Here is a 12,768-nt window from a genome sequence, read left to right on the forward strand (position 1 = left end):
CAGTAGCTCAGGGGAAGTTGATCTCATTTATCATATCAGCAGCAAAATGTGAAATAGCCCTAGAGTGGAGAACGGCAGGACACCTGTCAGTGGGGCAGGTCTCCTTAAGATTACGTAAACTGCACCTAATGTATGCAAAGATGGGAAGTAATAAGTCCCGAGACATGGTCCGACGCCAGAATATTTGGCAACCTTTTAGGGAATGGCAAGAGAAAAAGGCAGGGGCAGATTCCACGGTCTAATGCACATGTCAACTGCCAACATATGTCTAGGTGAACTAGTCCCATAACTTGCTCCTACTTTCGATTGAATATCATGGTTATGCGTTCAGTTAGTAGTATGCTTTGGTCACACTTAAGGGGGGGAGGGAAGGGAGGGTAGGGATAAGGAGGGGATAGTAACATAATTTGATGACAAAAGTACATGTTCATATGCTCTCTTGTATATAATGACTTCTCTTATTGTACCTCATTGTCATATGTATTGTAGAGATGTGAATCGGAACCAGAATCGGTTCGGATTTCAGTGCCGATTCACATCTCTAATGTATTGTTGTGCTTATGCTTAATCAATAAAATCTTAATAAGAAAAAAAAGAATTGTACACAGTATTCAAGGTGCGGTCTCACCATGGAGCAATACAGAGGCATTATTTAATTATTTATTTGGTTGTATATAACGACATTCGATCGAGATATCACATTTCCTAGCATGTAGCAGATGGACTCAGAACCAATGGGTATAGTGTGCTCCTGATAGCAGTTGGAGATGGAGTCAGATTTCAATCTGATGTCAGCACTACATATACCCGTGCACGAGGCTCTGATCCTCAGTTTTTTCCATCTCCATAGCAGTTTGAGACTTCACACACGCTTGCACAGCGTTAGAAAACCAAACTCCAAATTCAAAGAAGAGAGAAAAAATCTTACCTACAGACGAGCCCCGCTCTCCTGCGGTGATACCTAAGTGTCCCTCCCCCAGTCGAGAATTCCTGAGGTGATTTCCGAGATCCCTCAGAGGTAAGCCTCGGTCCCGACGTGGACTTAGCTCCCGGTGAAGGGAGCGGCTGAGAGGCAGCCTCGGTCCGATCGCTGACCCGGCAAGGACTTAGCCCCCTGAAAAGATCGCGGCTGAGAGGCAGCGGGTGCAAGACCGAACGCAGCGGTGAAGGTATTCCCCTCTCCCTCCGCAGCCGGAGACCGCCCTGCAAGAGACCAGGAAGCGCCGAGACAAGGTAAGGTTAAAAACTTTTCTCTAAGTCTCTGGTCTCCGAGGCTCGGATAACCGCTCAGATCGTCCCTCCGGCGTCTGTCTAATTGGGTTGAGCAGCCCCATCAGGGCTAGACCCTGATCCAGCTCGAGGGTCCTCCCACGTGTAGACCCTCCGGGGAGGGGTGGGGCGCCATCTTGCCCGCGTGGTCGCTGGCACAGCCACGCGCGCAACTTCCATTCCTAGGCGCACGATGTAGGCACACCCGGAACACATTACCAGGCCTCTCGGCATGCGCATCTCTACAAGATACACGCACAAATCATGGCACCGCCGTCCAAGACAGCTAAAGGCCCAATCCTCTGCCCGGCATGCCATTTGAGAGCGGCAAAGCCTGAGGTGACTTCTGCCCTGTGCCTGTTGTGCGAAGAACCAAGACAAGGTCCCCCTCAGCCTGTAGAGGACTCCGGATCTACCAGCGAGACTACCCCGGACTTCTCTCTATTCCCAACTCTGCCCCCCCCCCTCAGTGGGGTCCCTCGGGGAGCACCACTGGACCCAATGCAGTCTCAGGCAACTTCACCTGGGTGGGATTCTTCGTGGAACTACAATCCTACATCCACACACAGACAGGACCACCAGCGGCACAACCACAACTCCCGTCAGTGGCCCAGAACTTCCCAGGGCCCTCCCGGCCTCCACCAGATGAGCCGCCCATGGACAAATACCTCCCCTTAGGGGACACAGATGATTCAGAGGAGGAACCAGAACCCCTGAAAGAAGGGGGAACTCCCTCCAGGAACGGAACTGCATCGCACCATGATGCGCTTCTTCCCAAGAGACGAATTCACATCTTGTAGCCACGAGTCTGAAGGCATTGGCCATTCTGGACACATGCAACAAAGCAAAGTCCAAGGCGAGCCCCTTCCTGGCCGGGCTCCGCCATATTCATGCCACTTCCCTACACTACAGGCTGTACAAGAACTGATCGACCTGGAATGGGATGCCCCAAGGGGGATGCCTTCAAGGGGGGGTCGAGCCCTAGAAGCTCTCTACCCCTTGGACCCTGCGACGAAGGAACTCCTGAGGTTTCCCAAGGTCGATGCCTTGGTCTGCGCCACTACAAAGCACACCACCATACCAGTCGAGGGTGGAGCTTCCCTCAAGGATGCCAATGACAGACTGCAGGAATCCATCCTCAAGCAGTCTTACGATGTATCAGCTATGACCCTACAGATTGCTGCTTGCTGCACCGTGGTATCACGTGCCTGCCTGGTGATGGCCAGGGACGCAACTACACCAATCGAGGCATTAGATCCGGCAATATCATTCCTCACGGATGCGACCTCAGACCTGGTGCGCATCTCAGCCAGGAGCCTCTCATCCATAGTGGCAGCCAGAAGACAGCTCTGGCTCCGAAGCTGGTCAGCTGATGCGTCCTCTAAGACGAGGCTTTAGAGCAGCGCTTCTCAACCGGTGTGTTGCCAAGCACCGGCGTGTGTCGCATGCTCCCGGTCTCTCCCACTGCTCTTCCTTCCCTGCTGCCATTGCCACTGGGCTATCAGTACATTCAAGCCCAGTGGGAACGGCAGCGGTGGTAGAAGAAGCAGTGGCACCTGCAGCTGGCCTTTTCTTCTTCCTGCGCCCCCCTTGATCCGGAACAGGAAGTGATACGCGGTGCGCAGGAAGGAGAAAGAGCCGTGCCGCGTGGAAAAATAGCGGCAGCAGCGGCCCCTGAGCAATCGAAGCAGCCTGTAATCGGGAAAGGAGACAGCAGCATGAGCCTCCTGCGGCTGATGGGATTCTTCTTTCTTGGCCTGCGGGGTCTGGAGGAGGAGGCTGCTGCAGCTACCATTTGTGCTCGGGGGGGGGGACAGTGAGAGAAAGAGAGAGAAGCAGCTAGCCAGCCTGTGTGTGATTGAGAGCATGTGTGTGATTGAGAGAAACTGGTCAGAGAGCTGATATGTGTGTGTGTGTGTGTATGTAAGAGACAATGAAAGTGACTGCTCAGGGAGATGACTGATGTGTATGTGAGAGTGTGAGACAGTCAGGGAGGTGACTGTGTGTGTGTGTGAGAGAAAAAGCATGGAAGTGAGAAATCTGGGTATGTGAGAAAGCATGGGCGTAAGAAGCCTGATATTGGGGGGGGGGGGGGGGTGAATGGTGAAAGAAAGCATGGGAGTGGGAAGCCTGAGTGTGTGTGTGCATGCATGAGAGAGAGAGACTGGTTGGTAAGGTGACGGTGTATGTGAGAGAAAGAAACTGGTATGTGTGAATGTGAGAGAGAGAATATGATTCAGGGAATGAGAAGCCTGTGCACGTGGAGAGCAAGCATGGAAATGAGAGAGAGACTGGTGTATGTGTAACAGAGAGAAAGTGATTATGGGGAATGAGAAGCCTGTTGCATGTGAAGAGAGTGAGCATGAGAGTGAGAAACTTGGGTGTGTGTGAGAAACAGCATGGGAGGGAGAAGCCTGTCTGTGTGTATGCATGAGAGAGGTCAGGTGACTGGTTTGTGTGTGTGTGTGGTGAGAGAGAGAGGAGAGAGAGAGAGAAAGAAAGTGATTATGAGAATGAGAAGCCTGTGCATGTGGAGAGAACAAGCATGGGAGTGAGAGACTGGTGAGTGTGTGGCATGAGAGAAACTGTTCAGGAAGGTGACTGGTTGTGTGTGGTGTGTGTGTGTCAATGACTGTTTGCGACACCACACTCAAATGGTTCAACTCATACCTCACAGGCAGAGCCTACACAGTAAGAATAAATACAACAAGAATCATCCCAAATATCTCTACCACATGGCATCCCACAAGGCTCGTCCCTCTCATCCACCCTCTTCAACATATACCTACTCCCACTATGTAGATTCCTGTCAGAGTCAGGAATCTACATAGTCTATGCAGACGACGTACAAATCCTTCTCCCCTAAAAAAACACAAACAGACAAACCCTTGACACACTAAAAAACCTGGGATAACCTATTTAAAATAACACAGCTACTCTTACAACTCTCCCTCTCTCTCAACCACAGCAAGACTGAAATCCTATATATAACAAGCAGTTCCACCACACCCCTCACCCTTGATTGTACAACAACTCCCATGGAAGAAATGAAAACCCCCAGAGTAAAAGACCTTGGCACCTAATCTTGACACCAATCTCAGTCTCAAAAAACACATCCCTTCCTGTTTTTAGCTCCTGTAGGGGAGGAAACTCTGGGGGGGAGCTGGCGGTGCGCCTTCAGGAGTTTCCCCGGAAGGGGAAGGGAACTCCGGAGGGGTTTTCCCCGGAATTTGTTCTCCTCATGCATGAAGCCGCCATGGCTCGCGAACGCTCGGTGTGAAAGACCCGGAATCCTGGAAGAGGTCAGTCATCCACCTGGAAATTAAATCGGGGCGCAGATCCTAGGCAGCGCTCTATGGATCAGACTCGACCAAGAGAGGAGGGCACTCAAGGCCCGATGCCGGGGTCAAGTTCGACTCCACCTGCGGGAGTGGCTGCGGGGGGATGGATCCGGATCAGGCGGATGTGGTTACGGACGATACAGATGACCCCGATAACCACCTGCGGAGGGAGACGATCCCAGTGTGGTCCGCTACTTAAGAGGGAGGAACTGCGTCCCCTTATTCCTTCAGGTCTGGGCCCTTAAGGTGTCACAGGAAGAGTCTGACAATGAAGGGTTAATCCTGTACTCGATGGCATTAGGGGTCCCACAACTACTTTTCCTTCTACGAGACAAGTGCACAAACTGGTGACTCGGGAGTGGGAGGCTCCGGATGCAGGTTCTGAAAGTGGGCAGAGCGATGGCTAAACTCTATCCCCTATCGACAGACGTTTTAGACCTGTTGAAGATCCCTAAAGTGGATGCTGCGGTTACTAAGAAGACACTATCCCGGTAGCCGGGGCGGCCGCCCTGAAAGATATGCAGGACCGGAACATAAGAAAATGCCATACTGGGTCAGACCAAGGGTCCATCAAGCCCAGCAATCCTGTTCAACAGTGGCCAATCCAGGCCATAAGAACCTGGCAAGTACCCAAAAACTAAGTCTATTCCATGTTACCATTGCTAATGGCAGTGGCTATTCTCTAAGTGAACTTATTGGCAGGTAATGGACTTCTCCTCCAAGAACTTATCCAATTCTTTTTTAAACACAGTTTTACTAACTGCACTAACTACATCCTCTGGCAACAAATTCCAGAGTTTAATTGTGCGTTGAGTAAAAAAGAACTTTCTCCGATTAGTTTTAAATGTGCCCCATGCTAACTTCATGGAGTGCCCCCTAGTCTTTCTATTATCCAAAAGAGTAAATAACCGATTCACATCTACCCGTTCTAGACCTCTCATGATTTTAAACATCTCTATCATATCCCACCTCAGCCGTCTCTTCTCCAAGCTGAAAAGTCCTAAACTCTTTAGTCTTTCCTCATAGGGGACCTGTTCCATTCCCTTTATCTTGGTAGCCTTTCTCTGTACCTTCTCCATCGCAATTATATCTTTTTTGAGATGCAGCGACCAGAATTGTACACCGTATTCAAGGTGCGGTCTCACCATGGAGCGAATCAGAGGCATTATGATATTTTCCGTTTTATTCACCATTCCCTTTCTAATAATTCCCAACATTCTGCTTGCTTTTTTTGACTGCCGCAGCACACTGAACCGACGATTTCAATGTGTTATCCACTATGATGCCTAGATCTCTTTCTTGGGTTGTAGCACCTAATATGGAACCCAACATTGTGTAATTATAGCATGGGTTATTTTTCCCTATATGCATCACCTTGCCTTATCCACATTAAATTTCATCTGCCATTTGGATGCCCAATTTTCCAGTCTCACAAGGTCTTCCTGCAATTTATCACAATCTGCTTGTGATTTAACTACTCTGAACAATTTTGTATCATCTGCAAATTTGATTATCTCACTCGTATTTCTTTCCAGATCATTTATAAATATATTGAAAAGTAAGGGTCCCAATACAGATCCCTGAGGCACTCCACTGTCCACTCCCTTCCACTGAGAAAATTGTCCATTTAATCCTACTCTCTGTTTCCTGTCTTTTAGCCAGTTTGCAATCCACAAAAGGACATTGCCACCTATCCCATGACTTTTACTTTTCCTAGAAGCCTCTCATGAGAAACTTTGTAAAACGCCTTCTGAAAATCCAAGTATACTACATCTACCGGTTCACCTTATCCACATGTTTATTAATTATCAATTTTATGAATGTAATGTTTGTACTCTGCCCCAAACAATTGGAGGGGCATGGATAATAAATATTTAAAATAAATTCCTGTGACCTTACTGCTCTTCTCCCATCCCTTGCTGACAGAGACCTCAAGTTGGATAATCTGCTGTTGGATGCTGAAGGTTTGTGAAAATGGCTGATTTTGGGCTCTGTAAGGAAGGTGAGCCACTTTGTAACAGGATTGAAAACTACATTCTGAAAACCTGTGATGCTGAAGGACAGTACTGTTCTCTCTTCTTCATAGTAGGTGCATGGAGGTAATATAATTTAGGATAGGATAGGACAAGCTTGTTTAATGAAGGTTCTAGGTGAGTCTCTCTTCCCACACCTTTACACTTGCCTTATCCCTTCGTCATGTGATTGTGGCTCTTGCACACCTTTTCCAAAAAGGCTGAGAAATCAGTAATTTCAGCTTTCTATGAATGACAGTCTCCTATATGTTTCTCACATAACCTGCTCTGTAGGTGTGTGAAACAACTGAGACTACTTCTGTTTGTGCATGTGTGTATGTGCATGTATTCAAGAGAAATATAACACTGACTTCTCCCCCCTGTATGTGCATGTATGTGAGACATGGGATTGTGTATGTGTGTGATGGGGGGGGGGGGGGGAAATATTGTGACCCTCGTCCCAGGAATGAGAAACATTGAGACCGTGACTGCTTGCCATGTTTGTGAGAGAGACATAGGACTGTGATTGCTTCTCATGTGGTGAGATATACATTACAATAACTGAGGAGTACATCTTATTTATGTATTTTCAGGCATGTATGTATAATGATGATATTTACCCCTAGGAATTGGCTTTGGGGATCGAACAAATACATTTTGTGGCACTCCAGAGTTCCTGGCCCCAGAAGTTCTGACAGATACCTCCTACCACCCGTTCTGTGGACTGGTGGGAACTGGGTGTGATTTTTATATGAGATGCTGGTTGGAGAGGTGAGATATAGCACCGTTTACATTTTAATTGCAGTAATATAATGAATGACAGCAGAAGACCAACTGGCCCATCCATGTTTCCTAGTTATTCCTATGCTGGGAATATATCCCAGCTGCCAGTCATAGACAGTGACCATCTTGTAGGATATTGCTTCTTGTCCAAGATAGTTTTTCATCTTCCTCTATCATACTCTACCCTCCTGGGTAGCTAAACTTGCAAGGTCCTCCATTTTAGTTAATAGCTAACACCCTTCCCTGCCCATGTCAAACCATGAGGCCCCACAATAATGTAACAACCACTAACTCCAGCATGGCTGTAGTTTGAACATCCAGCCTCTTAGGTTCCCATGGCCTTTCTGAATGGTGCCCACCATGCCAAATATGGTCAACAGGAGACGTGCATAGACACCTAGCTGTCTTTCTGCCAAATATACTTGCAGCCTATCAGTCAAACCCACTTGCTAATTCTGTCCTTGTAGCTTACCAGACAGATCTGGCTAGTCTGGCACCTGTGTTTCCACAAGTGGAGACTCTTATAGGAATCTCTGATAGCACTGTCCCCACAGCAAGGGCATTAGTTAGGTTGGTTAGCAAGACAGCAGTTACAGGTCAGAGGGCATAAGTCAGGGCTCTGAGAAAGGAAAAGCAGGTCAGGTCTGGGAGAGCAAGTCAGAGGAACTCCATATACGCCTGTCGTCAGGTCCACCCTTTTATATGGGAAACCTAGAAGTGAAGTCCTGGAACATGGATGCATTTTACGTTGGTTTAATTTTTTGTACTATTAAGGAAGTTTTGTATATTATACAGCATAGTACACATTTTTATGTGGTTGTATCAGATATTGTTTCCCTTGTGAACACCTTATTTCAGATCTGGTTCATATGTCTTTAGTTCAGTTCTTGTACTGCATGGAATGCCACATGTAACACCTTACTTCACATCTTCCTTGTTGCAGTGCCCCTTCCCTGGGGATGATGAGGAAGAGGTGTTTGACAGCATTGTGAATGAAGAGGTTCATTATCCCTACTTCCTTTCTTCACAGGCCAGTGCCATCATCCACAAGGTAGGGTGTCTACACTTTCCTGTCGGGAATCTCTGCCATACTGTTGGCTCTGCATGAGACCCCATTGTTGGTTCCTGTTCATACCCAAATCAGTTAAGACAAGTGGGTTTTGCATCCCTACCAGCAGATGGAAGCAGAGAATAAAAACTTTTCAGGCACTACTACATAACAGAGTGCTACCTGCAGTCCCTCAGTATTTCTCTGTTTCCAGCAGATGGTAGAAGTGCAATCCTGCAATCTGGAGTTTTTGAGCTTAAAAAAAAATTAGAAAAAAAAAGAGAAAAAATTGCAGTAGAAAAAGGAAGACTTCTTGAATTGGCTTCTTGAGGTGTTAGGCCATCCCTCGAGTAGAGCAGGCAAGTGGGGGGGGGGGTTGGTAATCCTTGATTTAGCTCGGCCCTCTTCATACAGAGAGGGAAAGCCAGGGGTCCTGATTACCTTGCTCCCTCTTGGTCCTCCTCATCCTCAATCGTCAGCATCCAGGAGCAAGGGAAGTATGTATTTCCCTGTACGTACCCAGATCAGTCCAGACTCCTGGGTTTTGCCTCCCTTCCAGCAGATGGAGACAGAAAAGTTTTGACAGACTCTGCCTTATACCCTAAAGTGCCACCTACAGTCCGTCAGTATTTCTCTGACTCCAGCAGATGGTGGAGGTGCAAAACCTACAGTCTGTTCAGGTTACTTAGTTTAAAATAAGTCTTAGGTAGCTAGGTTGCACTTAAAAAAAAGATCAAAAGCAAGGAAGTCACTGATCAGCCTCCCAGGGGGGTTGCCAGGTCCTGATGGGACCATCCCCCCCTGGTTGCAGAAGCAGCTGCAGATAGGAGCTGAGAGCTCTATTGGCCTGTTAGTAGCAGTGCTGGGAGTGAAACCAGGGAGCCCGGCTCACTCACCCCAGACGGTCTAGGACCCACAGAAGACTGGGCAAGTTTCATTTAGTTCAGTTTACTTGGCTGCTTGATAAAAAAAAAAAAAAAAATTCCTTCTCTCTTTCGGACTCTCCTTTCCCTCGCGGTCATGGGCACCCTTGAGTCGCTATTGTTTTCACCAGGTGTTTTTTTTTTTTTTACAGCTTTTCTTTGTATAAAACGGGAGATTTTATCTTTTTTCTTTTCTTTAATCATGCTGTGGCGGGCAGCGTGTCGCGCGACTCTCCAAAGACAGGTTGTGCTCAGTCTGCCTCCCGGGGGGAGAGGGAGCCTCCACAGCCCCCGGGAAGGTTGTAGTCAGGTACAGATGGTTACCGGAGCCTTTAGTGAGCTGGAGCCTCCTTCTCTGGGTTCATTCCCGTTGAGCGCGGGAACAGGCGCCATTTTGGATCCTGTCACATCGGCAACGAGGTCAGCGGTGCTGACTGCGGCGGGGGAGGGTAATCTCCTGCCGCCTTTATCTCCCCAACAGATGGCCTCTGAAAGGGCAAATCAAGGGGGATTGCTGCTAAAGCCGCAGAGGACAGCCCCGAGGGGGATACGGATTCCTCATATTCCTCCTCCTTTTTGTCGGATTTTGTCTTCTTATTGCATAAGGCATTTAAAGCCAGAAAGGCAGGTAAAAAGCGATCAGCTGATAAATCTTTGCTTACAGAACCACTCACCAAGCACAGAAAGCGGTCCAGGTCAGGGGAAAGCGCTGAACCCGCAAAGGGAAAGCGTCCCTTAACAGCAGTGGCACCTCTGACTGGCACGGATACATCTTCAGAGGTTTCTGACCAAGATGATCCAAAACCTCCATCCCAGCCCCCGTGGGCGGTTGAAGGGGTTACAGACCAGATGCAGGGTGCTGTGCGGGGGTCTTATGCTGTGGACGATGACAACCCAAAGGTGGTTAGTCTCTTCAGAAAGGAGAAGCTAGGGTCCCTTATTACCGCTATTTTGGGAGAGTTGGGCATTGAGGCTCCCCAGGAGGAGTCCGATTAGGATCTATGGATCCAGTGTTATTGGGCCTACTTCTTTTCCATTTCATTTTTCTGTCACAGACTTGCTGTTCCAGGAGTAGGACACTCCTGATTTGGGACTCAAGGTTACTAAAGCTATGGATATGCTATATCCTCTGCCAGAGGATGCCTTGGACCTTCTTCGAGTTCCCAAGGTGGATGCGGCAGTTTCAGCAGTCACTAAGAAGACCACCATCCCGGTTACAGGTTCGACTGCTCTCAAAGACTTGCAGGACAGAAAACTGGAACTTCAGCTCAAAAAGATTTTTGAAGTCTCCACTCTGGGAATACGTGCTGCAATGTGTAGCAGTTTCTTTTTGAGAGCAGGCCTTCGCTGGATTCAACAGCTGCAGGCCAACGAGTCGCTATCCAAAGGAGAAGCTCTTAAGGTGGGTCATCTTGAAGCGGCGATCGCGTACAGCACTGATGCCCTATATGACCTGCTGCGGACTTCAGCCAGGTCCATGGTGTCCGCAGAGGCTGTTATGGTTAAGGAACTGGGCTGCGGATGTTTCTTCCAAGTCTCAGCTAGGTTCTCTACCGATCAAGGGCAGTTGCTGTTTGGAAAAGAACTGGAAGACATGATTCAGTTTCTTGGAGAGAATAAGGTCCACCGGCTGCCAGAAGATCAACCACGACCCAGAGGTTCGTTTTCTTTTAGGTCTCGTTTTTCGTGGGGGCCGTAGATCTTGAGCACCACTGCGTCCTCTACCACTTTTCGGCAAAATGTTGGTAGGCAACAGTCCTGGTCTCAGTCCTTTCATGGGCAAAGATTCTCCAGGCCTTGAAACCCTCATTCTGCACAAGGAGCTAAGCCTCTGCAATGATGGGCGGCCAGTCCATTCCTTGATGCCGGTGGTAGGGGGCAGACTGTCTCTTTATGAGGAATGGGCCAAGGTGACATTGGACCAGTGGGTCCTTTCAGAGATAAGACACGGCTACGCTTTTAGATTTTGCATGTCACCTCAGTCATCATTTTCTAGTCTCCCCGTGCGCTTACGACACGAAGCGTCGGGCGGTCCGGGAGACGTTACAGCACCTTCTCGATCTCGGCGCAATTACGCCTGTTCCTCTGGTGGAGCAAAGGAAGAGCTTCTACTCCATTTATTTTGTGGTACCGATGAATGAAGGGACATTCAAGCCCATTCTTGACTTAAAGCGAGTCAACAAATGTCTTCGCATACCCCGCTTCCGAATGGAGACGTTGCGGTCTGTCATTGCTTCAGTTCGAAGCGGAGAGTTTCTGGCGTCGCTAGATCTCACGGAAGCCTGTCTCCACATCGCAGTTCAGGGCGACCACCAGAAATTCCTCAGATTCGCCATTCTGGGACAGCATTACCAATTTCAAGCTCTGCCCTTCGGACTTGCTACCGCCCCCCAGGATCTTCACCAAGATAATGGTGGTAGTAGTAGCTCAGTTGGTACATCCCTATCTCGACTGGTTGATTCAAGCGAAATCAGAGTCGCTTTGCTATTCAGCTGTCAACCGGGTGCTTCAACTATTGCGAGCGCTCGGTGGGTGGTCAACCTTTCCAAGAGTCATCTGGTGCCATCTCAATCGGAGTTCCTGGAAGCACGGTTCGACACGCAGCAGGGCAAGGTGTTCCTTACAGCGGTTCACACAGTCAAACTGCAAGGTCAGATTCAGGTCTTGTTGTCCAAACAACCTCCCCTAGTTTGGGATTACCTGAGGGTCTTAGGCTCAATGACGTCTATGCTGGAATTGGTCCCATGGTCTTTTGCTCACATGCGTCCTTTGCAGTTGGCGTTGCTTTCTCAATGGAGTCTGGTTTCCGAGCAATTTCATCTACCCCTGCCGCTTATGGACTCCGCGAGATGCAGCCTCAGTTGGTGGCTACTCTGACAACTTAAGCCGCGGAGTCTCATTGGTAGATAGACAGTAGTTACAACGGATGCCAGTCTCTCCGGTTGGGGGGCAGTCTGTCTATGGAAGTCCGTGCAGGAACAGTGGACTCGAGAGGAATCTCAGTGGTCTGTCAATCGCCTGGAGACCAGAGCGGGTCCGGCTAGCTCTTCAAGAGTTTCTCCTGCTGATTCAGGGGAAATCTGTCAGAGTGTTGTCCAACAATGCGACCACGGTGGCATATATCAATCGCCAAGGAGGGACCAAGAGCAGGCTGGTGGCATAGGAAGCACAACAGTTGGTCAGCTGGGCAGAGCAACACCTAGTCAGCATTGCAGCGTCTCACATTGCCGGGGTGGACAACATTCACGCAGATTTTCTCAGTCATCACCCTCTCGATCCCAGAGAGTGGGAGTTAGCCGAGGAGGCCTTTCGGATCATTAGCGACACATGGGGCACGCCCAGAATGGATCTGATGGCAACTTTTCAAAATGCCAAGACTCCGCGCTTCTTTG

At 48.9% G+C, this 12,768-nt stretch overlaps 1 protein-coding gene across 1 annotated transcript in view; it reads left to right on the forward strand.

The window, feature by feature from the left end:
• Positions 1–12,768, forward strand: part of PKN3 (protein kinase N3) — a 226,095-nt gene that overhangs the window by 170,673 nt on the left and 42,654 nt on the right. The window contains 6 exon segments of the mRNA XM_029612101.1: positions 6,537–6,571; positions 6,574–6,612; positions 7,249–7,331; positions 7,333–7,368; positions 7,370–7,393; positions 8,349–8,456. Of these exon segments, the coding sequence (XP_029467961.1) occupies positions 6,537–6,571; positions 6,574–6,612; positions 7,249–7,331; positions 7,333–7,368; positions 7,370–7,393; positions 8,349–8,456 (325 nt within the window).

The sequence above is a fragment of the Rhinatrema bivittatum genome, chromosome 8, assembly GCF_901001135.1.
Source record: "Rhinatrema bivittatum chromosome 8, aRhiBiv1.1, whole genome shotgun sequence".
Classification (NCBI taxonomy): Eukaryota; Metazoa; Chordata; class Amphibia; order Gymnophiona; family Rhinatrematidae; genus Rhinatrema; species Rhinatrema bivittatum.